The sequence below is a fragment of the Haemorhous mexicanus genome, chromosome 1 (genome assembly GCF_027477595.1).
Source record: "Haemorhous mexicanus isolate bHaeMex1 chromosome 1, bHaeMex1.pri, whole genome shotgun sequence".
NCBI classification, from domain to species: domain Eukaryota; kingdom Metazoa; phylum Chordata; class Aves; order Passeriformes; family Fringillidae; genus Haemorhous; species Haemorhous mexicanus.
The window spans coordinates 5,442,612-5,469,795 of NC_082341.1; the positions used below are offsets into that span (position 1 = coordinate 5,442,612).

At 38.6% G+C, this 27,184-nt stretch overlaps 1 protein-coding gene across 1 annotated transcript in view; it reads left to right on the plus strand.

Moving 5' to 3' along the window:
- Nucleotides 1–21,118, plus strand: part of LOC132323604 (sodium channel protein type 5 subunit alpha-like) — a 34,413-nt gene extending 13,295 nt beyond the window's left edge. Inside the window, exons 10-27 of the mRNA XM_059839024.1 lie at nucleotides 453–635; nucleotides 1,405–1,782; nucleotides 2,484–2,613; nucleotides 4,399–4,637; nucleotides 4,973–5,173; nucleotides 5,928–6,281; nucleotides 7,972–8,409; nucleotides 9,289–9,435; nucleotides 10,552–10,672; nucleotides 12,182–12,336; nucleotides 13,000–13,173; nucleotides 13,398–13,505; nucleotides 14,939–15,217; nucleotides 15,809–15,862; nucleotides 16,767–16,908; nucleotides 17,449–17,549; nucleotides 17,967–18,237; nucleotides 19,574–21,118. Of these exons, the coding sequence (XP_059695007.1) occupies nucleotides 453–635; nucleotides 1,405–1,782; nucleotides 2,484–2,613; nucleotides 4,399–4,637; nucleotides 4,973–5,173; nucleotides 5,928–6,281; nucleotides 7,972–8,409; nucleotides 9,289–9,435; nucleotides 10,552–10,672; nucleotides 12,182–12,336; nucleotides 13,000–13,173; nucleotides 13,398–13,505; nucleotides 14,939–15,217; nucleotides 15,809–15,862; nucleotides 16,767–16,908; nucleotides 17,449–17,549; nucleotides 17,967–18,237; nucleotides 19,574–20,772 (4,674 nt within the window). The 3' untranslated portion in view covers nucleotides 20,773–21,118. The remainder of the gene's footprint in view (nucleotides 1–452; nucleotides 636–1,404; nucleotides 1,783–2,483; nucleotides 2,614–4,398; nucleotides 4,638–4,972; nucleotides 5,174–5,927; nucleotides 6,282–7,971; nucleotides 8,410–9,288; nucleotides 9,436–10,551; nucleotides 10,673–12,181; nucleotides 12,337–12,999; nucleotides 13,174–13,397; nucleotides 13,506–14,938; nucleotides 15,218–15,808; nucleotides 15,863–16,766; nucleotides 16,909–17,448; nucleotides 17,550–17,966; nucleotides 18,238–19,573) is intronic.
- Nucleotides 21,119–27,184: the final 6,066 nt, after the last annotated feature.

Sequence of the window (27,184 nt, forward strand, 5' to 3'; positions counted from 1 at the left end):
CTAAATTCAGCATTGGAAGGAAAATCATCCACACTGTGAATATAGTCCTAGGATCCCCAATGCAAAGAAAGACTTTTATTACAGTTTGAACATTTCTTTTGGGGAAAGGATATATTCTACTGCATTATTTTCAAACTGAGAATTTTTATTGTAAGCAAATTTGCCATATGGAGGAGTAGGAGCTATAATGTGATTATTTTGCCTCTGGCAGGCCCAGTACTTGTAGTCATATAACACACTGCAAATAGCAAATTGTTCAGTGCTCCATATGTTGGGGAAATTCTCTCCTCTTTCTTTTAGCATTATCACATATTTGAAGATTTTTAACGAGTTTTGTGAAACACAAATTGTTATCAGGAAATAATAATATAGAGCACAGAAGTGTTTTCTTTCTGCTTTTACTCAAAGCACCTAGCAAAAATATCATCCATGTTTGGTTTTTTAAATTGCAGTCACTGGGTATTAAAGGGATTGATATCCTGTCACTTAGCTCCTTTGAAGCCTCTTCTCTGTCACCCAAAGAAATCAAAGAAAGAAGCAATAGGAAAAAGAGAAATAAGTCATTGGGGAGAGAAGAAAATGAAGAAGAAGAAGAACTTCCCAAGTCACAGCTCCCAGACAGTCAACGAAAGTTGGTAATCTATTATCTGAATCTGAGATCCTTACAGCTTTTCTAATTTTAATTTAAAATTATTGGCTTGAAAGCATAAACAAAGCCCCATTACAAACACAGATCACTCTTAAGTCTTTAAAATAAACAAATGTTGGGAGAAAGAAGAATTAGATGAAAAAATTAATTTGAAAAGGAAGTATTATAGATGGAGCATGAAAGCAAAGTTAAAATAGCTAAAGAAATTTTCTATAACAAAGAGAAATAAAAATAAGTGAATGACTACCAGGAGTTAGCTTTCATATTGTCATTCTCTGTGAAAAATTTCATATGTAAAATGTAAGTATAAAATTTCTTACTTAAAATGTAAGTATAAAATGTAAGTATTATCTCAAAAATATCTGGTACAGCTCATAAAATTTTATTATCTGCTGTTGAGAGTCTAAACACAATCCTTCCCAAAAATCTAAATCAAATAAGAGTGTTGGACTTGCAGTGGCTGACAGTAAACGTTACAAAGCTCCAATAATTTACAGCTTCCCCAGATTTTCTCTGTTACGCTGCTCTCTCTGTTTTGCTTTTCCTGGGCTTCCAGTCTCTCCTGGGCCAAAGTTGTATTATCTGCCATTAAGAATCTAAATGTAATCCTTGCCAGGAAATCTGAATCAAATAAGAGTTTTGGACTTGCAGTGGTTGACAGTAAACAGTACAAAGCTCTAACAATTTACAGCTTCCCCAGATTTTCTCTGTGATGTTACGCTGCTCTCTCTGTTTTGCTTTTCCTGGGCTTCCAGTCTCTCCTGAGCCTGGTGTACGGCCCCAGCTCCAGCCAGGCCAAGCGCCGGCTGAGCCACGGGAGCATCTTCAACTTCCAAAGCCCCGCCGTGGAGGGGGACAGTGGAGCGGATCTGGGTGACGAGGACACGGCGGGCGCCAGGGGACACAAGCCCCGCTGCCGGTCGCTGTCGGGGGCGCGGATGGGAAGGCGCCCCAGCCTGCAGAGCCAGCGGGGCCACAGCTCCCACCCCGCCACCCCCAACTGCGCGCGGAGCAGCCTGGAGGAGCACCCTGGGGTGGGTTTGGGGAGCAGCAGGGTGCACAGCCAAGATCCCGTGCCCTCTGAAGGAACCCTGCTTCCACCGGTCATGGAAGATGTGAGAAAGAGGGATCTGGTGAGGAAGAATAGAATATTTTAAATATATGCTTTATATGGTGCTTTACCAATCTTCTTTTGTTGTTGTTGTTTTAAGAGTTTCACCTTAATGGCAAGCAGTGGTGTGAACTCAAGCATGCTGGTGTGGGAATTTTTCAGTTGTTGGGTTTTTAAAAGTCTGATGCTTCCTGAAAATTAGATTTTGCCCTTCCTGTTGTAAACCTTATGTTTCTGCTATTTATTAATTGTACTAACGTAGTTTGAAAGATTCCTAGTGCTAAAATTACAAGTCATCCTTTTCATCCCAAATGCTGCTCAGGAGTGTAATTTTTAATAATACCAGTGATTTTTAATTTTTTTTTTGGTCATAGCCCCTTTAGCATCATGCAGCATCTTTGCCTGTAAATTCCCAAATTTCCCCTATTTATCCTTCACCTCTCTCCTATTCCATTAGTCTCTTGAATAATTCCTGGGCCTATTTCCCCTCATACACTCATTTCCAAGGCTGTGCTTGCCCCACGTTACATGCTTGCAGGATCCATTCACTGCATCCCCATAAGAGAGTGGGACCTTCAATCTCACCATCTATTACGTCTTGTAAAAATGTACATTTATTTGGCTGCCTGTCATTGTTCCTATTAACTCTCACAGTTACCCATCATCACATCCTGGCTCATTTCACTCCTGTGCTATGTTCCTAATCGTGTTTACTTCTCTGAGCAGCCAGCTGTGCATGATGAGAGCAGCATGATGCATTTACCTCCTCATCTGTCAGCCGAGTACTTTAATGAGGCTCTTCAGAGACAAAGGGCAGCAAGTGTAGTCAGCATAATTACCAGTGTCTTGGAGGGTAAGTGGTTCCTCATTAAGTTTATTTCAACCCTAAAGTAATGCTGCCATGAAAGAACAAAGCATATTTCTTAAAGGTTAGCAGAGATTTGTGGACGTGTAGTTAGGAATTTCATTGTTAATTTGTACTTCTTTTAGAAAAAAAAAGGTGTTACACAGTCTCTCTGTACTAGAACACAGTCTTTGCCTGTTGTAAAAGCTCATTTTGTAGGACAGAGAGTGAAGGGGGTTGGGGTGAGAGTGGGTGGAAAATATTTCTGATCATCTGACCTGCAGGACTGGGACACTTTTCTTCTCCTGATTTCTATTGTGTCAGTGGCAGAATTCAGAGGATTCACAGGCATGCAGAATTCAACAATTAATAAGATTATGCAAGTAAAATTAGTTGTGACAATTCTTTGATATTGAATACTCAGCATCACAATTTTATTCCTTTAATTTACCTTCCCAAGGGAATTTTTGGTGGGAGTTAATCAGTGACAGTTATTTTGATGACTGATAATTTTTTTGTAGATCTTGCTTAAAAATTTCAGTCCAAGTTATTCAGGATGAGGAACTTTTGTTTTCTTTTGGCCCTTTTGAGGAGCTGTACCACCAGTTCTTGGACCACAAGCATGGGATTGAACAGGGAGGTAGCTGTGGCAGGAAGGTCCCTTTTCTGAATTTTTTAAAATACCTTTTCCTGGGAGAATCACAATTGAACACATCCAGTTGAACTTTGCCTTGCAGTGAAATTCATCAGAGTTCTGGGTTTTGTTGCACAGTTTCAGCTGTGAACTGGGGTGGAACAGGACTTGTAGCTCTAGAGGAAGACAAGAGCTAGACCTGGAGTGAGGACTGAGGCAAAGTGATCACTCTGGAATAACTGGTGTAGGGTACAGATGTAGGTATTGAGCCTGGGGGAGAAGAAATGAAAATTAAACAGAGGGAAGAAATAAGGACAGGGCCAATTAAGAAAAGGATATGAGTCAGACCCAGCTCATCTATTTCTGAAAAGCTTCCAGGTCCCTGAAAACCAGATGAGTAATTCCTACTGTGCTTGTATTTAAAGCTAGTTCCAGTCAGTCAGTGAATCTGCACAGGACTTAAGCTGGGTCAAAAGTATTTTGAAGGGCTAATTAATATTAATGGAGAAGAAAGAAAAGCTATGAGATTTAGATTTGATTAAAAAGATGAAAATGACTAAGACAAAACAGCTTCTGTCCCAAGTTCTACTTGAGGAAAATGGAGATGTGTTCAGCTTGCATCAGGTGGAAAATGGTGGGTGTGACCTTTCCCATAGAAAAGGCCAAAGGCCAAATTTCAGGCAATTTGGATTTGCCAGAGTAAGAATTCCCACGTCTACCATCAATTCTTTAAACTGCCTTGAGGTCAAGGGAGACAGAAAGTTGTTGTGTGTGACACAGCTGTTGTTCCAGACACCCATGTGAGGACAAGGTGGGAAGTGCTGTAGCTGCTCTGTCATCCTGCAAGAGCATGAGGAGCTGTGGTGAAGGCTCTGCATAACAAATATCTGCATTGCCAGATGATTGTGGTACCAGTCTGAAACAAATAAAACCCTTTCCAAAGGCTTTTGAAGGAAGTGCTCACAAAAGATTTTGGCGTTTTCTCTGAATTTTTATTTTCACGTTTATCAGCTGATATGAGAACCACATGAATGATAAAAAGTGCAGGGAGGCTCTGTGAGAGATGAGAGATTTCCTTCTCTGCTCTTTTGAATGCTTGAAGTTGTTATTTCACCATCATGCTCAGTGATAACTAATGACAGATTTTCTTTTTCATTTAGAACATGAAGAAGCTCAGCAGAAATGCCCACCACGCCTGAAGAACTTTGCTTTAAAGTATCTAATTTGGGACTGTTGCCCACTTTGGTTGAGAATCAAAGAAAAAGTGGCTGCTTTCATAAAGGATCCTTTTTTTGATCTCACTATCACAGTTTGTATTGTGATGAACACTTTGTTCATGGCACTGGAGCACAATAATATGTCACCTACTTTTAAATTCATGCTTAAAATAGGAAACTTGGTAAGCAAATTCTCAGCTATGTGGATTTTTAGAGAATTAATTAATTGGCTGATGTGTGTTTTCACTTGAAACATAAAAAGTGAAAGCAAAAATTCAAAATTTGCAAACCCTGCATTTATAAACTTTGTTTCTAATACAGACAATTCCCAGATTTTTTATAGACTTTGTCATGCTCCTGAGAAGGCAGAAAAAAAAATCCTCCCATTTTGATTAAAAGTGCATTAGGACTTCATACACGTTTTTATTAACCATGAATGTTATTTGAGAGAAAATGACCTAGAGATGAGATAATTCATGGCTACTTTCAGGCTGATGCTGCTGTTTCCTTGTCACAGGTTTTTACAGGAATCTTCACTGCAGAAATGATCTTAAAAATCATTGCTCTAGATCCCTATTACTATTTTCAGCAGCCCTGGAATATTTTTGACAGTGTCATTGTCACACTGAGTTTAATTGAACTGAGTTTCCCCAAACACAAAAGCAAGAAAGAAAGGAGAAAAGGAGGAACCCTGTCAGTTTTACGATCCTTCAGACTGGTAATTCTTCACGCATGCTCAGTTGTATGAAACTTTATCTTGTGAATTTAATAGAGAATACTTCTGCAGCTAGGAGGCAAGAAATTATTTTTTTTCTCCCCCAATTATTTTTACTTCCTCATCTTGGCTTTAAGAAACACACTCAAACTCCTTGTGATGTTAGAGTCAGAGTTTTAGAAGTGTATTTCTTTTGAATTCACTGAGAAATATTCAAAGGAAAAAATACTCCAGAATGGACGTGTTATAAAACTGACACAAATAATTAAAAACTAGCACAGGAAATTAGAAAAAAAGTGTTGGAGTACGAACAGAAATAAACAATATTTAAAGAGAGATGTGAAATTATGTTAAGGTATCTACTTCATATAGTACAGACTGATTTAAATTGCTTTATCAAAATATAGACTCTTTTCATAGTGCTACAGCAGAAGTCCCTGAGCTTTTGGTCTTTTGTTTTACATGTAAATTAGGCACCATAATCTACATCAAGAGAATTGCATGGACACCTGCCTGCATTTATCAGGGTCTCAAGTTAGTTTGGTCCTTTAAGGGGTGATTAGTTTATGTTTGCAGTGTTGCCCAGCCAAGAGAAAAAAATATCTATAAATACTTTTAAAAAGTATTAATGTGCCACAAATGTTGCATTGCTGGAATAGTTCAGAATATCAGTAATTTTGTTGTTGTAGGTTTTGCATGGTGCAAAGATGAGTTATCTCTACCAATGTCTAACACTATGTTTTATGTTGCTATGCAGCTGAGGGTCTTCAAACTGGCAAAGTCCTGGCCAACTTTAAACACTCTAATTAAAATAATTTGTAACTCCCTGGGAGCACTGAGTAATCTGACCCTCGTCCTGGCAATCATCATTTTCATTTTTGCTATAGTAGGGGTGCAGCTTTTTGGGAGAAGTTATGTGTTCAACTGCACTAAAATAAGCAAAGACTGCAAGCCACGCTGGCACATGAAGGACTTTTTCCATTCATTCCTCGTCATTTTCCGAATTCTGTGTGGAGAATGGATTGAGACCATGTGGGACTGCATGGTGGTTGCTGAACCATCACTGTGCCTTTTTGTCTTTCTGCTGGTCATGGTGATAGGAAATTTAGTGGTAAGTTTTGCCAAGTGTTCTTCTCTTTATTCAGTCTGTGGTGGACCCCAGCTAATGGCTGTTCTGACAACAAAAGGTAGCTCCCCTAAAAACAGGTGGAAAATTTACCTATGTATATTATAGTCTGTGAAATCCTCTTTTTCCTTTCACTTTTGGGCCATTGTCTGTATTTTCCCATTTTGTGAGCTTTGCTCACAGCACCACTTGACCTTTCCATGTGACAATGTGACGAGAAACACCTTTGCAGTAAATACACCACAGGCAGTAAGTTCCTCCACATCTTGGGATTTGGATGTAAATAATCAGTGAGGCTTATGTCTCACCTGCTTGAATTAATTGGGCCAAGTGCTTAAGTCCCTCTCTAAATCAATTTTATTTATTTTATTAAGACCTCATGCAAGTACTGCATTCTTTATCAGCAAATGGCAGAATCTTTAGTGCTACCACAGAAATCAGGATTATTTTTAGGCATCTCAAAGTACATTTATATCCAAAAGCTAGATCTTGCAATAGCGTAACCTACAGAGCCTCAACACACTATACTGGGACACAAGGGACAGCCTACCTTCCTTGGTCCTGAGCTGTCCTTTCTTGATGCCCAAATCATAAATATCTTCTTTAAGTAACTTTGTTCCTCATGTCCTTCATTCATATGCCAAGCTTCTCTTAATTGTAAAAAGAATTCTGAACATATTTAACTCTAGGCAGACCTTTGTGGGAAATCTATGCTCTCTGTCTAAATCCTGAATATGTATTTAATGTCCTGTCTGTTCCACACTGCAAGGATTGATGTCAGTGATGAAATGCTGTGAGTGAGATTTATATCACAGTTTCATGTTAACTGTCAAGCAATGAAGTGTTTAGCCCTCACTTTTTGTCCAGGCTTTCTCATGGTCCAAGGAAGCTGAGAGAGGTATCTGGCACTGAGATTTATTCCAGCCTGAAGCCAATAACTAAGACAGATGGGATGAATTGATCTCTGGAGAGCTGATATTCTCCACTGCCTGTGGTCCTTGGATGGCTCAGGGGTGTTATCTGCCCAGTTCTGCCATGACAAAAATTAAGATACACAGATCCCATTAATAACCAAAATACTAGTGAAAAAATTAAATTCTCACATTCCCTTAGAAACAAACAAACAAAAAAAAACCCCAACAAATTGAGGTTTAAAAATTCCTTTATTTGAAAGTACTTAAAAATGAAACAGTCAAGCTTCTCTTGGTTTTGTTTTTTGTGATAAAGCAGCAGATTTGAGGAAATTCCTGGGCCTGAATCTGATCTCTCAGAATTTTGGAAGTAGCTCCACAGAGGCCTGATTTAGTTCTAATTTGAAGAATGAAGAGATAATTATTAAACTGACAGGACATGAGTCAATGTTACTGCTTTAACCTTTGAAAAGTTACTTTCAACAAATAATGCATTTGGCACACAGATCTGTTTTCTCTTGTAGTTTAAATTACATTTTTTGAGAAGAGAGGAATGGGAACACTGAAATTTCTGACAGAGAAGTTGATTTCATCAATCACAATGTGATCAGTTGCTGCCATTTCCTTATCACTTTGTTTTGGTTTACTAAGGAGAGACAACTTTGGTAGCATCTGTGTTCTTCAAAGTTAGAATTTGGATTTTCCAATGCTAGTCTTCGGATTTTAGTTTATTTTTTTTTAATTATTATTTCAATTGCTTTCAGGTTCTCAACCTTTTCATTGCACTGCTGCTGAGTTCTTTCAGTGCTGACAGTCTCCAGACAACAGAGGATGATGGAGAGATGAACAATCTTCGGATTGCCTTCGCTCGGATCCGCGCGGGATTCCACTTTGTCAAGAGTGTGACGTGGGATGCCTGCTGCAGGAAGCTCAGGCACATAAAGAAAGTGCACAAGAAGAAAATCAAACTGACTGCACAGAACTCACTTGGGTTCAAGAGTGAAGAGCCAAAGAGTTGTAAAGAGAATTACAATAATGAATGGATTGAGAAAAACGGGGACAAGTGCCCAGGTCTTGAAGATTTTGTTAGAAACCCCAACGTATTTGTTTGTGTCCCTATTGCTGAGGCAGAGAATACCAGTGAGGGCTTTGAAGATGATGATAAACTGAGCACATTTACTGACACAGACTGCAGCAAAAAGGTAATGGATGTCTTCATTTGTGTTGGAACAATAGAATTGTGGAGAGAGAGGAAGGGAGGGATGTGCGGGAGAAGAGTCTCTAGCAGAACAGGGTGGGAGATGTTGATCCATTTCCAGAGAATTACAAAGTTCTGAACTAGAGCTAAAAGTAAAAATATTTACAGCAAGGGTAAATCATTACTTGGAGCCTTTTAAAATCAACATTCTTTCATGGTTTTAAAAAGAAAATTTTTGCAGGAATTCTAGCTGATATGCTGTGGTGCGCACAGGTAATTCTGGCAGTCCTTGGTGAACTTGTATTTTTAATGTAAATATTTATGCATGATGTCAACTGTTCTTACTATTTTTTGCACAAAAGACCAAAAATACTGTGTTCTGCATACAGAACATTATCATGGATTCAGAATATGACTTGATTGCTCTGATCCTTACTTTGTATTTTTCCTCCCTGTGTGTAATATGTAGTAATTATTAGAAGTGGATGGGATTAACTATGGAGTGCCTCTACTAAAGACATATTTCTGATACTACATCACATATTTACCCTATTTCTTTGTGCTCTATGAATTTTTCACTTCTGTTTCAATCACAGTTGTCATTCTGGTATCACAATTTACCATATTAAATTTCCCTCTTAATTTCTATGTAAGAGTTCTCATTTAGGTTTTAAATAGATCACTAAAATGCCTTCATTTGCTCTGTTGGGGAAAAGTTCTATCTTTAGGTAAAATCAGAGACTCAAAATGATCCTTTCTTATAACCCTTGTCTGGAGATGCCCACTTTTAATGAAATTTATAGCTTATTGGTTTTTCCCCTCTGACTTGTACACTCCCTGAAAAGGCAAAAGAAAACCCCTCTAATCCACAGATTAATTTCAGGATGAAAATCACCTGAGGCAAAGGGGAGACAGAGCAAAAAATTCAGGCAGCTCAAGTAAAGGATCAGGATTTTCCTCTGAAGAATTCAGTGTGCTTTATCTAGGAAAGGATAGGAAGAGTGAACTCTCATCACCAGAAGAAAAAGAGGTAACAATTTTTATTTTTCAGTGATGTTAATTTTCCAATACTGGTCAAACAGAGGCATATTTCTGTTCAGATATTTACCAGAGAGAAGTTTAGTGGCAGAAGCAGCTTGAACTTGCAGTACCTGGTCTGGCAGGACAAGAGGCAATACTGGAGCTGGAATTCTTTGAGCAAAATCAAAGGTTTTCTAGGTATTTATTTTAAAGAAAAAAAAAATATTGTATAGGAAAGAGAGCATGTGGAAATGGGAAAACTATGATGTAACTTTGGTAGTAGTTATGAATAATTTATAAAATACTCTCTGATACCTTCCATTCATTAAATTCTGACTCTACAAAAAAGGAGGATTAAAAAAAAAGGAAGAATTAAAGAGAGATAAGTTTCCATGTGGGAAATTCCATCAAGTCTGCCTGTGTCCTAAGTTTCTTGGATTCAAGAAACATAATGCTTGAAATGAGTTTCTCTCTCTGTCATTAAAGATCATTGTTACCAGTTTACAGTGATCTTAAAATGATTTTGAATGCAGAATACATTCAGAGAAGTAAAAACCAGCATTATGGAAATATGAAAGAACAAAAGCATAAACTAAGCAATTGCTAACAAATTGCTGACTCATAATATTGTCTTTGGTTTAATGGGATAGCAAAAAGCTTTGTAACTGAAGAATAAAGGGTGTAATTCCAATTTCTGCTTCCTAAATATTATCCTGGATGCTCAGTTCCTGGCATGATAACTGATTTATTTATCTGGGTCTCCTGTGTGAATGCATCTTTCCATGATTTCATGGTTTTAACCCAGGTAATTTCTCCTGTTTTGAGAACTACATTAACTGATATGCAATTTAAAAGCTCTTCAGTTTCCCAGCTGATTAGGCAGTTACATCTGGTTCATGTAGATAGATATTGTAATTTTAGAGCTTGGGCCTCTACTTGAATGCATCTGTTGGTACTTCTAAGCTTATGTCTTTTAAAATCAAGAAGTTTTTTCCATTACCAACAATATTTGTAATATTAGTTCATACCAAAGCTTTAATTTTGAGTTTTAGTTGTTGACAGATTAATTTATTCATTTGGACCCAAATTAGAAAGAATCAATAACTGATATTGCTGTGCTCGGTAGCTGGACAGTGTCAGCTCTTCTGAAGTCAGCACAGTGGATCTGGCAAATTCTGAAGATCTTTTAAAACAGATTCCAGAATTTTCTGAAGACTTCAAAACTCCAGAAGAATGTTTTCCAGAAGGTAAGACTCTCATGGTTTCACTACTGGGAAGTGGGAAGAGTGAAAACTCAACTTGTTTCTCTAGTGATGCTGAGCCAGCAGGGTCAGATTATTTTCAGTTAATTTTAGTTATCTGAAAAAAAAGCTAAATAGTTGTCCCTATCTAGTCAACATAGAGACTGAGACACCTGAAAAATAAAACCCTTTCCTCTAAAAAGCTTGTTGCTTCCAAGTGGGACATGGGCAATGGCACAGACCCCATTCTGAAAAAAAGGATTGTGAGGTGAGATGAATTTCACTCAGTTCAACACAACCAAGTCACTCTGGGGGTTTGACATAAGAGAAGTGTGTGGGATCAGGTCTGTGGCAATGTGGCAATGGTCATCTGGCACATCAGATTTATTAATACTTTGCAGCAGTAAAAGTATTCCTTGAGTAACATTTCATGAGCAATCTCAGAGGAGTGAAATAAGCAAAAGAAGCTGCTAAGATGAATTGAATTTCTATAGGGTGATGATTAGAGAGTCATAGAATGACTTGGGTTGGGAAGGACCTTAAGTATCATCCAATATTCTGAGGACTCTTTTCAAATAATCAGAAAATATCTAGCTTGGCAAGTTGCTCTAGGATGTGTTCAGTGCTTTTATGATTTCTTCCTACCCTAATATGCAACAATGCTGGCTTTCACATCAATCCTGACAAATTTTGTGGCTTTCTGTGCTGAGGTTACAGCATCTCATCTCTGGTTTCCAAAAAGTGTGCAGAAACTGAGAAGGACTTTTGTAACATCAAGACTTTTTCCTATGGCTTTGAAATTTTGTGTGCCCCAACAGCATGTCAGTGAGAGCCTGTCCAGTGTCTCAGAAATGTCTTGAAATGTCACATTCACATTCTCTGAAAAATCCCTTCACCCAGGATTTTTCTCCTGGGAAGCTGAGAAGCCTCAGAGAAAAGGAAAACAATTTTTATCTCATTTGCTTCTCCTGTGTTTTGCTCATGTGGAATGTGTTTGGAGATTGTTTACCCACAGGTGATTGTTTCATTGCATTCTGCTGGGAGTTGTTTTCACTCTTTGGCCAATCAGGGCCAAGCTGTGTCAGGGCTCTGGAAAGAGTCAGGAGTTTTCATTATTATCTTTCTAGCCTTCTGTCTGTATCCTTTCTGTATTCTTTAGTATAGTTTAGTATAGCATTCTTTAATGTAATATGGTTTCATAAAGTAATAAATTAGCCTTCTAAGAACATGGAGTCAGATGCATCATTCCTGCCTTTGTTGGGGCATTCCCTGCAAATGCAATATTGAAATAATGAAAAGTTGTCCAAAGGGGCTCTACCTACTGTATAGGAGCTACAAGGCAAATTAACTAGATGTATCCCAATTCTTTTTTCTCTTGGTAAAACAGGGAAAACCAACAACAAGGATGCAGTAACTCTGACCATTGTCTATGTCCTACCCCCAGAAGTTTCCTGCACATGTCTTCACATCCTCCTGCCCTCCTTCCACTCACTCATTGCTGTCTCTCACTTTCAGGTTGTGCTAGGTACTTCCACTGTTGCCTGGGTAGTGCTGCAAAGTTTGGAGGAGAAACCTGGTGGAATCTGAGAAAAACCTGCTACCAGATTGTGGAACATTCTTGGTTTGAGTCCTTTATCGTGTTCATGATTCTTCTGAGCAGTGGAGCCCTGGTTGGTGTAGCACAGTTTCATGTGTTCATGAAGGATTTTTTGCTTTAATTTGCACCCAGAGAAGTTGTTTTTACCAAAAAACAAATTGAATATCTTTGAACTCATAAAGAGGAAAGAGTCTTCAAATAGCAGTCATTTATTCATCATTTTAATTATTGCAAATCTATTATTGATATTATTAAAAATTATGAGAGAGTGTGAGCTAAGCTAAGAATACATGAATCTCAAAAGCTGTTTCTCTTCTGGTTGTATACTGGATTTTTCTCAGGAAGTTATGTCACAATTGTGAAATATTAAGGACATTTTATACCATTAAAACAAACAAGTTACTCTTAATACTTGTGGAAAAAAGCTTAGTTCTCTTCAATATATAAACTTTATTAGATAAATTTCTAAAAATATGTATATATTTTTATCCTGTCTTCCCAGGATTTCATTGTGCAGAAGGGATGCATCCACAGGGCTGTTTTATATAGAGAAAAAGAAAGAGAAGGCACAAGGAGAGTTACACTTTTATCAGCTGGCATAGATTTGAGTAACAAATGGTGTTCAGATCTGTATTAAAACAAACTGAATGATGAAGGGGACTCAGTGTTGCTTGACTTAAATGTACAAGATTAATTTCTGATTTTTGCCATTTATCTATATCTATTATGATTTCAGGCTTTTGAAGACATCCATATACATAAGAGAGAAAGAATTCAAGCGATATTGGGATTTCTTGATAAAATGTTCACTTTCATCTTTGTTCTGGAGATGCTCCTGAAGTGGGTGGCTTATGGCTTCAAGAAGTATTTCACCAATGCCTGGTGCTGGCTGGACTTCCTCATTGTAGATGTGAGTTCTGCCCTTGCTGTTCCTACACAGCATTAGCAGCAGAATCCCTGATTATCTTCTGGATGTAAATTTCAGACCTTAACTCCTGTAGCAATGGTGTCAGGATATTGTGCTCCAGGCACAGAAAGCATGGTTTTGTTTGTTGGTTGGGGTTTTTTTTAACAGAAATAAAAGAAACAGATGACAGGATGTTGTTAATGCATTTCCTTTGTCTTCCCACTCAGGTCTCTCTGATAAACCTCTTTGGCAGTACCTTTGGGCCCATGAAATCTCTCAGGACTCTGCGAGCTCTGAGACCCCTGAGAGCACTGTCACGGTTTGAGGGAATGAGGGTAAGACTGATTGCAAACCAAAGCTTGCCAGAACTGATGAGCACATAACAGGTTTGTGACTCATCACTGTGTCTTGTGAAGTTCACATCTTCACCCTGAGCTCAGCTTAGGAACTATAAAATAAACTTTTAAAGAGACCCTCGGTTGTGCTCTTCTGTACTTGGGCATTCCTTATAGACTTTCCTGGAGTGAGTGATCCAAGTGTTGCTGAAATTAAAACTGGCCTAGGTGGAACTTTGTTCCATTGCTGCTCAGACATTCTTGTGTTCCTGTCTTACTGAGACAGGCAAAAATAAAGTAGAGAATGAGAACTGTGAGCACAATTATAATTTTTGAAATCTGATAGCAAGCTAAGTCAAGGAAAGAGTCGCTTCAAATTTGAAAGATTTTACTGGATTGATTTACAAAAACTGGAGCCTATTAAAAAGTACTTTGCTCAAATTATTGTTTCAAATAGAGTTCAGAAAATAAAAGTGTTTGTCTGTAGAACATTAGATTTTCTTCTCCCATCAAAAGAACACATTGATTTATTTTTTATTCTGGAAATGCGACTGAAAACTCTGTGGTTGCAATCTTGGCACTGTGAAGACAGAGAGAAATGTCATTAAATTAACTAGCAGAATGTGTCAAACTTTCCATGTGGGGAGTAAATTTTGATATTGAAACAGGTAATGTCATACTTTGTCTTGCTATGAAGAATGTGTGTGGCACAGTCTCCAAAAAACCTTCACAGAGCCTTTGAATTTTTCTGCTGGTCCATCAAGTCTTTCTTTGCTACCTCACAGATGAGTTCACTGCCTTCACTGTGAAACTCAAAGAAATGTTCCCACCATTCATTTACCCAGTTTTTTCAAAGCAACCTGTTATGTCTTAGCCTATATTTAAAATATGAATGGACACTTTTCTGTGGTTGTACAGCACCCAGCACAGGAAATGTACCTGGCTTATGCTTATAGACCCCAAACACAACCATAATCCACTAAAAATAAATGAAGCAAATTACTAGTGGAGAATTATTACTGGTCCTTTTAGGAACTACTTTTGACAGTCTTAAAAATAGTCCTCTGCACAAGTGCTCATGGATGAATACTTCAGAAGTTTTATCTTAATAAAGTCTAGAACAAAGAGACAAATTGACTATGTCCTATTCCAAAATTAAGGGAAATTAAAAAAAAAAAAAAGGGGTGGGCTTATATTTTAGTAGTGATAAGATCTCACAGCAGACCAAGAAATATCAACTATGGCTTTGAAAGCCTAATAGATACTAAAGATATTGTTCAAGGTCCCCCTGCCAGCTGTGACTAGTGTGACTTTGACTATTTACGTAGAAAACATCAGGTTTCTGTTTGCAGAGATGACTGAGTGACTGCTTACGGATACCTGGGCTCATCCTATTTTCTGAAGCATATATTTCCTCTCCCTTTTCATCCAAGGTTGTGGTCAATGCCCTCCTGGGAGCCATCCCTTCCATCATGAATGTTCTGCTCGTCTGCCTCATCTTCTGGCTCATCTTCAGCATCATGGGAGTGAACCTCTTTGCTGGGAAGTTTGGGAAATGTGTCAATATGACAGATGAAAATTCTGTATTAGATAACAACATCAAGAACAAAACAGACTGTGAGATGTATAACAACACTGGGAAAATATTCTGGGTCAATGTTAAAGTCAATTTTGATAATGTTGGCTCTGGCTACCTGGCTCTTCTTCAGGTGGTAAGTGCTGCTTGTCCTCAGTAGCCAGCCCTTGTCAGATGGGCTTGACCTTTTGGCAATTCCTAACTCATCTCTGAGGGTGATGCAGGGAGTGAAATATCCTGCAGCTTGCTCCCCCCTTGTAGCTGGCTGTTCATGCACACAAATGGGAAAAGGGGGACAGATGAAACCCTGCCCTGATTTTCCAGGTGATAACAGAACATCTGGTGGGCAGGTGCTGTTGCAGCCTCCAGCAGTTTCATGATCCTGAGAGCTGGAGTCCATCTCAGAAGGAATTCTGGGGCAAATAGTGACCTTTTCTGTCAAAATGTGGATTTATTCAGCCATGAGGGTTGCATGGCCTTTAGTGCCATGCTGATGAAGGTTTGCTCTGTCAGAATCCTAGGATAAAGTGTTCTGTCTCCCCCTTGAGAGCTTTCATATCATAATGAGTCTGAGAATGCCACACACAGCAGCAGCCAGAGCTGGGTGCTTTGTGCCTGTGAGCACAGGAATGGCTCTTGCTGCAGTCAGTGTCATTTGGATATAGAAAATTATGTGAAGACTTTCAAGGTCAAAGTTCAACACATTTTCCATGATCTCTCATTCCAGGCAACATTTAAGGGTTGGATGGACATCATGTATGCAGCAGTAGATTCACGAGAGGTCAGTAATTTCATTCAAACCATATTTTTTGAGAATGTTGCTGCTTTCTGCAAATGCAGTATTCATTTTGCACTTCCACATCTGCTGTTTGTCAGTGCTAAATACTACCAGTAATTATTTTTTGTCAGATGATGTAAACATTTAATCTGCACATGACTCATCGTATCCTAAAGCTCCTCTGTTGCAATGGGGAAAGGGTTTCAGCTCTAGATCCACCCACTTAAACAGAACAAATTGGTATGACTTAGTAAGGAAAGAAATTGAAATGTAGAAGATGCCTTAATTTCATCAGGAGTTCAAAGGAATGAAAGAATTTTTAAAGTATTTTCATATTATAATATTAGCAATATTATATATGGAAATAGAAATAATATATAAAAATAGGAAAATGCTACTAATAATATTTTCATATATTGATAAGTTTTTGTGTGTGTGTTTTAATGTTTTTCTTCCTTGTTCTTTGATTTGAAAAGTTATTCTTTCTTCTCCCAATTTTGTTTTTATTAATAATAGCCATCACAGAAGTTTTTTGCTAAGAAGATAAAAAAGAGCAACAGCATATCTAGGCCAAGAATTTTAATGGCAAGAGCTTGGAATTTGACTTCTAAATAGTTTGATTTTTCATGTACTGAAAAATTTACGGCTCCTGTTCTTATTGGAAGGAACTGAACTGGTGCTTCTGCAATGCCTGTGGAAATCATGTCAAGAATATTCAAAGAAAATTTTGTGTTATGCACTATTGGTATTTTTAAATTATACCACTTTTGTCACAATTAGCAGTAAGGCTGTAAATCTTAGCTCCTCCTGGAATCAATTTTTGAGAGGAGCTTCAACGGGAAGATTATTCTCAATTGGGCCCATGTTGCTGTTTTGTCATTTCTCAAGTCTCTTCTCATTCTTGCAGAAAGATGATCAGCCAGACATGGAGCACAGTCTCTATATGTATCTCTACTTTGTGAACTTCATCATCTTTGGGTCTTTTTTCACCCTGAACCTCTTTGTTGGTGTAATCATTGACAACTTCAACCAGCAAAAGAAAAAGATAAGTGTATTGGTTGTGTTTTAGAGAACAAGCTCCTATACATGGAACCTAAAACTTCTATTGGCATTTACCAGAGCATTAATAATTAAATTACAAGAAATAACTTTCCCCTTTCTTTTTCCCTGTAACCTGAACACCTAGATCTTCCCCAGACATTTCAAAGCCTCTTAAAATTTCACTCTTTTTGGGAAATTCAAGATGACAGGAGACTTGTTATTTAGAAAGTGGTCTGCTACAGATGCTCTGATGAGTGATTTGGATATTCAGCAAGCCCAGCACAAAAGCCCAGGGAAAGATTTGATCCTGTCCATGTTTTTTATTTGCATGCCTTTTGGGTGAGCTGAATTTCACACCAAGACTTCTACTCTGTGAATGGCTGGTTTGTGTCACTGATTTTATGGACGCAGTTACATGATATGAAATAAGAGCCAGTAACAGCAAGGTGTTAAAAAGGAAGGAATGCCAGTTTTCAGAATTTTAGACATTTTAAGTGCAGTAATTTTGCTCTTCACCAAATAACAGTGACATTTCTTTGTATACTTAGGTGGGGAAGATATCTTTATGACAGAAGAACAGAAAAAATACTACAATGCAATGAAAAAGCTGGGATCCAAGAAACCTCAAAAACCCATTCCAAGACCCTTGGTAAAATGAATTCTTCACTGGGAAAATGCAGTGCAAAAATGCAATTTAATTCACTGGAAAGTGCATATATTTATATATTGCAGATAAAATATTCTAATTGTCTTTACACTGATACTCACACAGTGCTATAAAGCCAGTTCCACTCGAAAAAGTTGACTCTATTATTTTACAGGTTAAATATTATTAAGTTCTCTGCCTAAATATTATTGGGTTTTATATTCTCTTTGGAACTGATAAAACTTCAGGATGGGAAGGGATTTTTAATGTCATTTTTGTACTCTGCCTTTCTCCAGTTTCTGCAACTTTATTGCAGCTGAGTGACTTTGTGATATAAAAATTGGAAATGTTGGAAACATGTGTGGATGGGTGCTCCTTATTTTCATAACTGATGTCAGAAGTATTCTTTTTCCCTTCTAGAACAGATACCAAGGTTTCCTTTTCAACATTGTAACATCCCAGATGTTTGATGTAGTCATCATGGGTCTCATCTGCCTCAATATGGTCACAATGATGGTGGAAACCTATGAGCAAAGTGAAACGAAGACAAACGTCCTCAGCAAAATCAATATACTCTTTGTTACCATCTTTACTGCAGAATGTGTGCTGAAATTGCTGGCTCTGAGGCAGTACTATTTCTCAAATGCCTGGAACATATTTGATTTAGTTGTTGTTATTATGTCACTTGTTGGTAAGTAAAATTGTCTTGAAAATTCTTTACTATATCAATTATTGTTCTTTCTAGAAAGAAAAAAAAATGGTTAAAATTTATAAACTGCAAATAGTCATTGAAATGTAAGTCATAATACTATAAGGTCTTAAGGAAAAAATAGGCAAGCCCCTTCAGATTATATTAAATAATACTAAATGAGATTCAAAACAATTCTTAAGGAAAAGTGTGTCTATATTTATAATGGTTCTTTAGGGTTTTTTTCCTTATCTGAAATACAGATTGAATCACTCATCATAGCAATATCACATTACATGATAATTTCCATTGTCACAGATTTAGTACAAACTAAGAAATATTCAATCAGATCAATTGGGTTTTGTCATCTGTGTTCTTGACAGATGACTGAAATATATAGAAAAATAGGAATACTGGAATTGGATTATAGCCTGTAGAATTCAGGCATTGCTGACTGACAATAAGGGTTCTTACTTTGTAGCACAATAGAAAATATCAAATAAGAAAATGTATTAATTTTTACTTGAAGGGATTGCAATGGAAGAATGGGGTAAAGAGCTGTGTTGCAAATTTGAGCTTCCTGCCAATTTAACTATTCCCAGGGCTAGCAACAGGTATTTAGAGCAAGAAGGATATTTCACTTCTTTACTATGACTCATGTCTAGGGTAAGTAAGATTCCACTAAGACTATGGCTCTTCCTTGAGAAATTAGGATTCTGGATTGTAAATACAGAAAAATTTATCCAAAACAGCTGCACTTAGAAAAGACAAGCCTCTTCTAGTGCTACTAGGTGTCATTTATTTCATTCAAACAAAGAAAAAATCACATCCATGTGTAGCTCTGTCCCTGAATGAACCAAAAGCCATTGTAGAGTGGTATGCACATCTTCTATGTTCATCACTCTGTTGGCTTCTACATATCATGCCTATATCCTATAAATGACAATGCATTATATCTTGTTTTCTTAGTTTAGCTTTGTAGTGTCAGTATTTGAAGACAAATGTAGAAGGTAACTTGAATCTGCCGAAGTATTCATGCAACCAGAGTCAAAGAAAACCATTGGTCATCAAGTGTCAACTGATACAGATATTTGAACTGGTGCACAGAAAGTTTCTTGTCATCTTCTGTGCAACAGGGACTGTCCTCTGATGGCGTAGTTCATAATTGCTGTTTTCAACAACTATTATTTCAATTCAGCTTCTCCAAAAAGTTATTCTGGTAGGGCTTAGTAAACACACATCAGATATTTTTGAGCTGTGAATATATTATCATTCCAGCCTCTTTACTAGTTAAGGAAAAATATGATATTCTAATGAGTTGTTTTCCTCTTCTTTTCAGCCTTACTGCTTTCCAGTATTGGACAAGCCCTTGAACATTTCTTACCACCCACACTCTTCAGAGTCATTCGTTTGGCTCGGATTGGCCGGATCCTGAGACTCATCCGGGGAGCCAAAGGAATTCGAACTCTGCTTTTTGCCTTAATGATGTCCCTTCCTGCTCTGTTCAACATTGGCCTCTTGCTGTTCCTGGTCATGTTCATTTATGCCATTTTTGGCATGGCTAACTTTGCCTATGTGAAGATGGAAGGTGGCATTGATGACATGTTCAACTTCCAAACCTTTGCTAACAGCATGCTCTGTCTCTTCCAAATCACCACGTCAGCTGGCTGGGATGGTCTTCTCAGTCCTATTTTAAACACTGGGCCACCATTCTGTGATCCAAACATAAATGGTACAGTGGGTGAATGTGGTAAACCTGCCATAGGTATTATTTATTTTGTAAGTTACATCATTATATCATTTCTCATTGTTGTAAACATGTACATAGCCGTTATTCTGGAGAACTTCAATGCTGCCACTGAGGAAAGTGCAGAGCCTTTAGGGGAAGATGACTTTGATATCTTTTATGAAATCTGGGAGAAGTTTGATCCTGAGGCAACTCAGTTCATAACTTTCTCTGCACTTTCAGACTTTGCAGATGCTCTGCCCAAGCCCTTGTGTGTACCAAAACCAAACAAAGTTGAACTCACAGCAATGGACCTGCCTGTGGTCAGTGGGGACAAGATACACTGCTTGGATATCTTGTTTGCTTTTACCAAGAGGGTGTTGGGAGATTCTGGGGACCTGGATACTCTGAAAGTACAAATGGAAGAGAAATTCATGGCTGCCAATCCATCAAAACAATCCTATGAGCCAATATCCACTACGCTCAGCCTCAGGCAAGAGGAAGAGTCGGCCACGGTGATCCAGCGTGCCTACAGGAGCCACCTGCTCCAGCGCTCCCTCAAACAGGCTTCCTACCTGTACCAGCACAGAACTGGCAGCTCTGACACTCTGGGAGATGCTGCTCCAGAAAAAGAAGGACTCATTGCATCTATGATGCGTGCAAACTATGGTAGGAGTCCTAACAGGTCTGAAACCTCGTCCTCAGTGTCCATCCCTCCGTCGTATGACAGTGTCACAAGAGAGAGTAGTGGCAATCTCGTGGTTGAGAATGCAGAAATAATGGGCAATCAACAATCTCCAGACATTAAGTAGTTAATTGGTGACAAAGCTGTTAAGAATATTTTTAAATTTTCACAGAAGATGATATTGTAAATACATGTCAGCAGAGGCGGCCTCCCCATGAAACCAGGTCTGTTGGTGGTGATCAGTTAATTATGGCAGCTGAGAATCGTGGCCTTTGGCTCTGCTGTGTTCAGTTTTCTTCAATATTTTCCAATTCAGAGAAAGGTTTTGGATCTGTTTGATCAATGGCATCTCACTGCAAAGCAGGTCCCACGGTACCTGGATGCTGTGATATGTTCACAGCAGTGACAGGCAACCTCAGCTGGTATTTCCCCTGTACAGGAAGCAGAGAAAAGTCCAAGCACCAATGGATCTATTGGAGAACAGAAAATGAATGTCAATATGAGTATAAACTGAGGAATGGAAAGGAGCTAAAATTTATTCCATTCCTAATTGCTACTATCATTATAAATAGTAAATTGCTGATGATTTTTTAACTCTTTTTTTTATGTTTGGGGACAGATGTGCCACAAACACAGACCCTGCATGATCCACAGGTATTCCACAGTGTAGTGGACTTCTTCCCATATGATCGATTTACAGAATAAACCATGGCATGTATGTTATCGTAGTTGTGTTACTGAAGTTTAGTGAAATAATAAATACAACTCTTAGTAGTACAGAAGTCATACTGAGCAGAGAAAAACCTTCTTTATGTTTTGCCTGTGAGGATTATTTTTTTTAACCCAGTTTCCTCTGGCAGTGAGGTGAAGGCAGCTGTACCATCAATCACCCCATAAAAATTTGTGTTTATTGAATACTTTCCTCATACTTCTCCTAACGGCTGAGTTTTGTGTTCGCACAAAGTCATGCCATTCTTGACAATGTGGCAGAGAAGGGAAACACAAATAACACTGAATGGAAATTGGTAATATCACTTCAGCCACTCCCTTGGACACCAGAAACCAAGGCTGGTGAGCTCCACATGGGACCCATCACAGGTGTCCTTGGTTGTGGTGATGAACATCATCCATGGCCATGGCGGTGTCCCTTTAGAGGAACCTTTCTCCCTCCTGCCTGTGTTTCCCTGATGGGAGAACCAGCTTTCTCTCTCCTGCAAAGGCTAGAATAAACCAAATTATGGGTAATATAGGCAATTAGGAAATCTGGGTTGAAGTACTTGGGTCTGGGGTTAACATAAACCTAAGGATGTAATCACAAATTCTAAAATTCCGCTTCTCATGGAACTACGTGTGCAGATGGGCTCTCGTGGTTTCTCATCTCACCACATTTTCCTTATGAAGTCCTTTATCTTCATGTCCTTATACTTCTCAGAAAAACACATGCCTAAACAGTACCTACTCTTTTGTCCTTTGTGCATTTACTTTGGAGATCCAGTTGATGCACTTTGCTGTCTAAGGACTGTTGTGTTTCCCTTTGCCATGTACTAGGTGTAGTCACAAATTACCCCAGACATGTTAATTTCTTATGTACACTAACATCTTTGAGATGCTTTTTATTTTTCTTAGTTGCAGGGTTGAAGCTCTGTGATCACTGTTGGGTTTGGCAGGTTCTGGCAAGGCTCAGGTGAGCTTTTCCCTCCACACTGATTTCAGCCAGAAAAGAACCCAGTGATTGAGTGGGACCTGCTGTGCACTTGTTTGCAACCTGCAGCAAGTTTTCTTCTCTCTTCAATGCCCCTTCTCTCTTATGTCCTGTGTTGCTTTCTTCTCCTGTCCTTTCCACCTCTTCAGATTGTGAGCTTTTTGGACAGAAATTCTCTTCTACTATGGATGGTAAATTACATCTAATAATGAGAGTTTGTTTTCAGGTAATATTGTCTGAAGACTGATGCAAATAAATAATATTTATAGTACCTTTTAGTTTCATCTGTGGTATTCCCTTAACTTCTCCCTAGCCATTCCTGAAATGGTAGCACCTTTAATTAGTTTTGACTAATACTCCCTCAGATTTTAATGTAGATGCACAGTGCACCAGAAAAGTCAACAGCTCTATGTCTTTAGGACCCAGGGGCTGTAGTCCTTCAAATAAAAAATAAATCTAACAACTATAAAAGAATTAATGAAAATAAATGGATTTATTTGGCTAAAATTATTTTAACCACTTCCACATTATATGAACAACCCCAGCTGAGGAGCTGACTACATGGCACTGGTGGGATGGTGTTTCCCAGCTCCAGCCTGTTCAGTGTGAGCTTCCCAAGATGTGCAGGATGCATTGAGGAGCAGTAATGAGCCACATGCATCATTCTCATGGATTTGGGTGTGCACTGAAATCAGCCCTGGTATCACATCCTCCCAGGAGATTGTATTAAACACATCCATACATAAATGTGGTGTGACTCATCTTTGCCAGTTTGTGTACCAGGAAGAAGTATTTTTTATATTGTAAGGGGAGTTAATTGTTGGTCACAATATATACAAGCATGATTGACGTCCTTCTCTCTGGAAAGGCCACCCTGAAACAGAGCCAGAGCTCCACCAATGCAGGAGATCAGATGCCAAAGTTCATTTGGTACCCTAAGTGAATTGTTTGTTGGTGTAAGAAATGATAAATACCATCTAGGGTGAATTTTACCTTCTGCAGAAACTCTGAGTAAAGGTGATACTATTTTAGAGGAGACAGTTTCCTTGCCATGTTCTTTAGTCACAGAATCAAAGAATGGGTTGACCTGGAAGGGACTGTAAAGACCATCCAGTCCCACCCCCTGCCATGGGCAGGGACACCTTCCACTATCCCAGGATGTTCCAAGCCCTGTACAACCTGGCCTTGGACACTTCCAGGGATCCAGGGGCAGCCACAGCTTCTCTGGGCACCCTGTGCCGGGGAATCACCATCTTGTTAGAAAAATATGTCAAAGATGAACCTACCCTCTTTCAGTATAAAATCTTGATAAAAAGTCTCCCCCCATCTTTCTTATAAACCCTCTTTATGTAATGAAAGGCCACAAGAAAATCTTCTAAGGCACAAGGAGGCCCCAACCATTTGGGAGATAAAATTCTGAATATAAGCATGGCAGTTAGAACATGTGCTCTTAGAAATAAATAATCTTCCAAATCCTTCTGGTTCACCCCGAGCCTCTTAATTTTGGATTCTACTGATGTCCTTACAGACATTGTGCTTTTCTGTGGTGGCAGTGGGATATACAGCCTTATTTCCAGATTAATTGCTTTCCTTTTTTGGTCATTCAGAGCAATATTTAATTTGATTTTAGTCATTATTTTACCCAGGCTGCATTAACAGCCTGGTCTCTTCAACAGTTACATCCTCCATAAACTATATATCACTTAAAATTTTACTCCAAATTATTGCATTTTTAAAGAGATTAATAATACAGACAAAAAAAAAATTTGAGGCCTGAGAGCTTTTCCCTTTGACAACCCACAAGAAACACAAGCACAACAATATGATGTATCAGTTTGTTCCTTTGATAGTGATGTGGAGCAATAAATATATGAATGAATGACATGAGAACTCAGGAACATCTGGACCTCTCTGTAGTGGACTTCATTTTACCACCTAAAACACAAAAATTTTTCAGATAGGAAATCAAAGTAATGGGAAAACCTTGAATAATTGCAAACCAGTCAAAAGTGTTAATGGGGGTAGGGGAAAAAAAAAGAAACTAATGAATAAAAAGCTATTCTTTTCAGCAATATTTTCTTCAGGATCTGTAGCAAAGGCTAAACTGACTTTATCATCAAGACTATCATTAATTGAACCACATGAATAATTTAGTTCAGTGTTTCTCAGCTCTTGGGCAGATTGATGGAGCTGCATGAAACTCCACCTGTGCTTGAAAGAAAGACAACGTATTTTCCTTCTATTCACCAGAGATCTTTGCAATTCAACAGTTGTGAATTAAAACTAGATCATGCGCTGGGAAGCAATGCTAGGATGAAAAATAATGTGTGATATGAGAAGTTTAGTGTTTTCAGCCTAGAAATAACAGCTGAGAGGTTGTATTGTAACTCTCAGTAAATAAAGCAGGTGGGACAATATGAGGAAAGGAGAAAAATGTTTAAAAGACAAACAGAATAGTCAGAGGAAAATTAACTGGTAAATTTGAGGTAGTTTCTGTTCTTTAGAGGATTGATGATTTTAGCAAAAACCTTATTTTAGCAGAAGCAGAGAAGCCAGTTTGACTGGAAGGTAAATAGTTACACGTGTTTTCAAGGTGTTATGTGCCACAGCAATTTCAAGGGGATCTGTGATCCAGCAGGCCCCTTAGTTCCTGCTCAAAACTATCTGAATTTAATAAAATTAAGACTGGGATCTACACCTGGACAGGGAAACTTGTTGAATGCTTCCTCCTAGTGGTTTTCGATCAAAATGACATTTTCAATGTAAAAAAAAACCCCGAAAAATAAGTGGGGCCTCTGTCTAAAGTATAGAGAGTGAAACCTGAACAGATAAATAACTGTTAATACTGAAAAAGTATTAGCAGGAAGTAGAGAGCTTAGAGGGAGGGGGAGGAGGGTTGTGCTTAAAGAAAGCTGCAGTTTAAAGGTAAGAAAACAAAATGAGTGAGAATTTCCAGTGTAAAAGAGAATGAGACCATGAATAGGAAGCTGAAACAGTAATAAGTAAATCACTGGCTATATAAGAAAGAAGAAAAAGTAAAGATGTGAGTTTGGTTTAAAATGGATGAGGGATGAGGTTTGGATAGCTTTAAAGTTTATCTATCTATATATATTATAAATATCAGGTACATAATCTCCTTAAGTTTTGGTGAAGATTATTGTCAATATGGGATTATATTTTCCTTGGCAAACAAGAATTGTTTGAATGGAAATGTGAGTAAATCCATGGATGGACACAGAAGGGAATTAAAACAATGGAGCTGGGGTCCAGAACAAGCCCTTTGCAAAAATCCTGTTGAGAACTGGCACGTAAACGTGCAGATCTCTCTCTCTAAGGAGAGAACCTTTCCTGTCAAATCAGGAAAGGTTGCAGGAGAGAAAAAATCCACAAAATCCAGCCTAAATGTAATACTTGCATTAGAAAAGGAGGTAACAAGCACCTCAAGCAGAGACTTGCTGATCTGAACTAAGTATATTGCAAGGCTGTGGGGCACATTTTGGAGAGGAAACAATCAAAGATTTGAAGGAAAGTGGAAAATTGAATTTAAAAAGGTTTGAAATGTATTTTCTAAGAAATAAGAATGTGGCAAATCTTATCCCCTGCTATCCTGAGAGAATGTAAGGGGGCAGAGCATGAAGGGCTCTACTGGGGGCCAAATGGGGACATGTGCTTTCAGGGGAAGGAACAGCGGATCCCTGTGTGTGGAGGTACCAGTAGCTGGTTTTTCTGGGTCTGGACTGAAGGCATTTGACACAGCAGTTCATGTTTGGACTCAGGTGTTTATTATTTCTTATCAGTAAAAAATTCTCACAACCATGAGTTCAGCAGCTTCTCATTAGAAGGCACAAAATGGCCACAATCTCTTGTTTCAAGGTCTTTTTAAGACTAAACCATCCAATGAAGAACTGACACCTGGATTATTTTCCCTTTTAACCCAATAACTGATCCCACAGAGCCCCCAGTGCAGACTTTTCTGTCCAATTACAGAATGCCACCCAAACCCATGGAGAAGAAGAAAGAAGAAGCACAAAGAAGAAAACAAGGACAACACCCTGTGCCCTCCATCTTGTATCCACAACATACTAAAAATCCCAAACCCTCAATTTCTCACCAAGTAACACACCTACACTACTCTCTATAATCTATTTCACACTTTTGTGGGTTCCAGTCTATCTTGAAGTCTGGGGAACTTTCTCCATGAATGAGGGTCAAAGTCAGTGCTCCCCTGGGGGTCAGGACACCCCAGGGCAGACAGGGAAATATTCCAGGTTTCCACACCTGTGGAGACCTGGGTCAGCTACTGAAACAGAAGGGCTGGGATGTGTAACATGGTGCAATCATGAAACACAGAAATGGAAGTGAAGCTCTGTCAGCTCAGACACAGCCCATGGGGATCTGGTGGTGCTGAGGCAAAGAGGAGGCACTGGTGTAGCTGTACCTCTGCACATGCTGGTATGAGATGCTCAAGGAAGATTCATATGAACCAAACAAGATTTAAAGGGTTTGTACAACAGACAGGAAATTAGAGAGCCTTTAAAAAGAAAATTGGAATCCTGGTTTCTTCAGTCCTGCAAAATGAAAGTTGAGAAATGTGATTGTTTCTGAGAGAGGAATAAATGTGAGGGTTAAAGCAGAGTATTGAGCAAGGTTTATTTTGAATAGTCTGCATCAACCACCCTCCTTCCAAAGTCTATAAGAGGGTGCAGTTTGCAGATTTCCTGTGGTGAGTTTTCCCTGTGGAAGCTTGCCAAAATCCCATGGCTATGGACCAGACCTCTTGCACACACGAAGATGTGCATGGAAAATTTGTCATTTGTACCCTGTTGGTTGCAAAGCA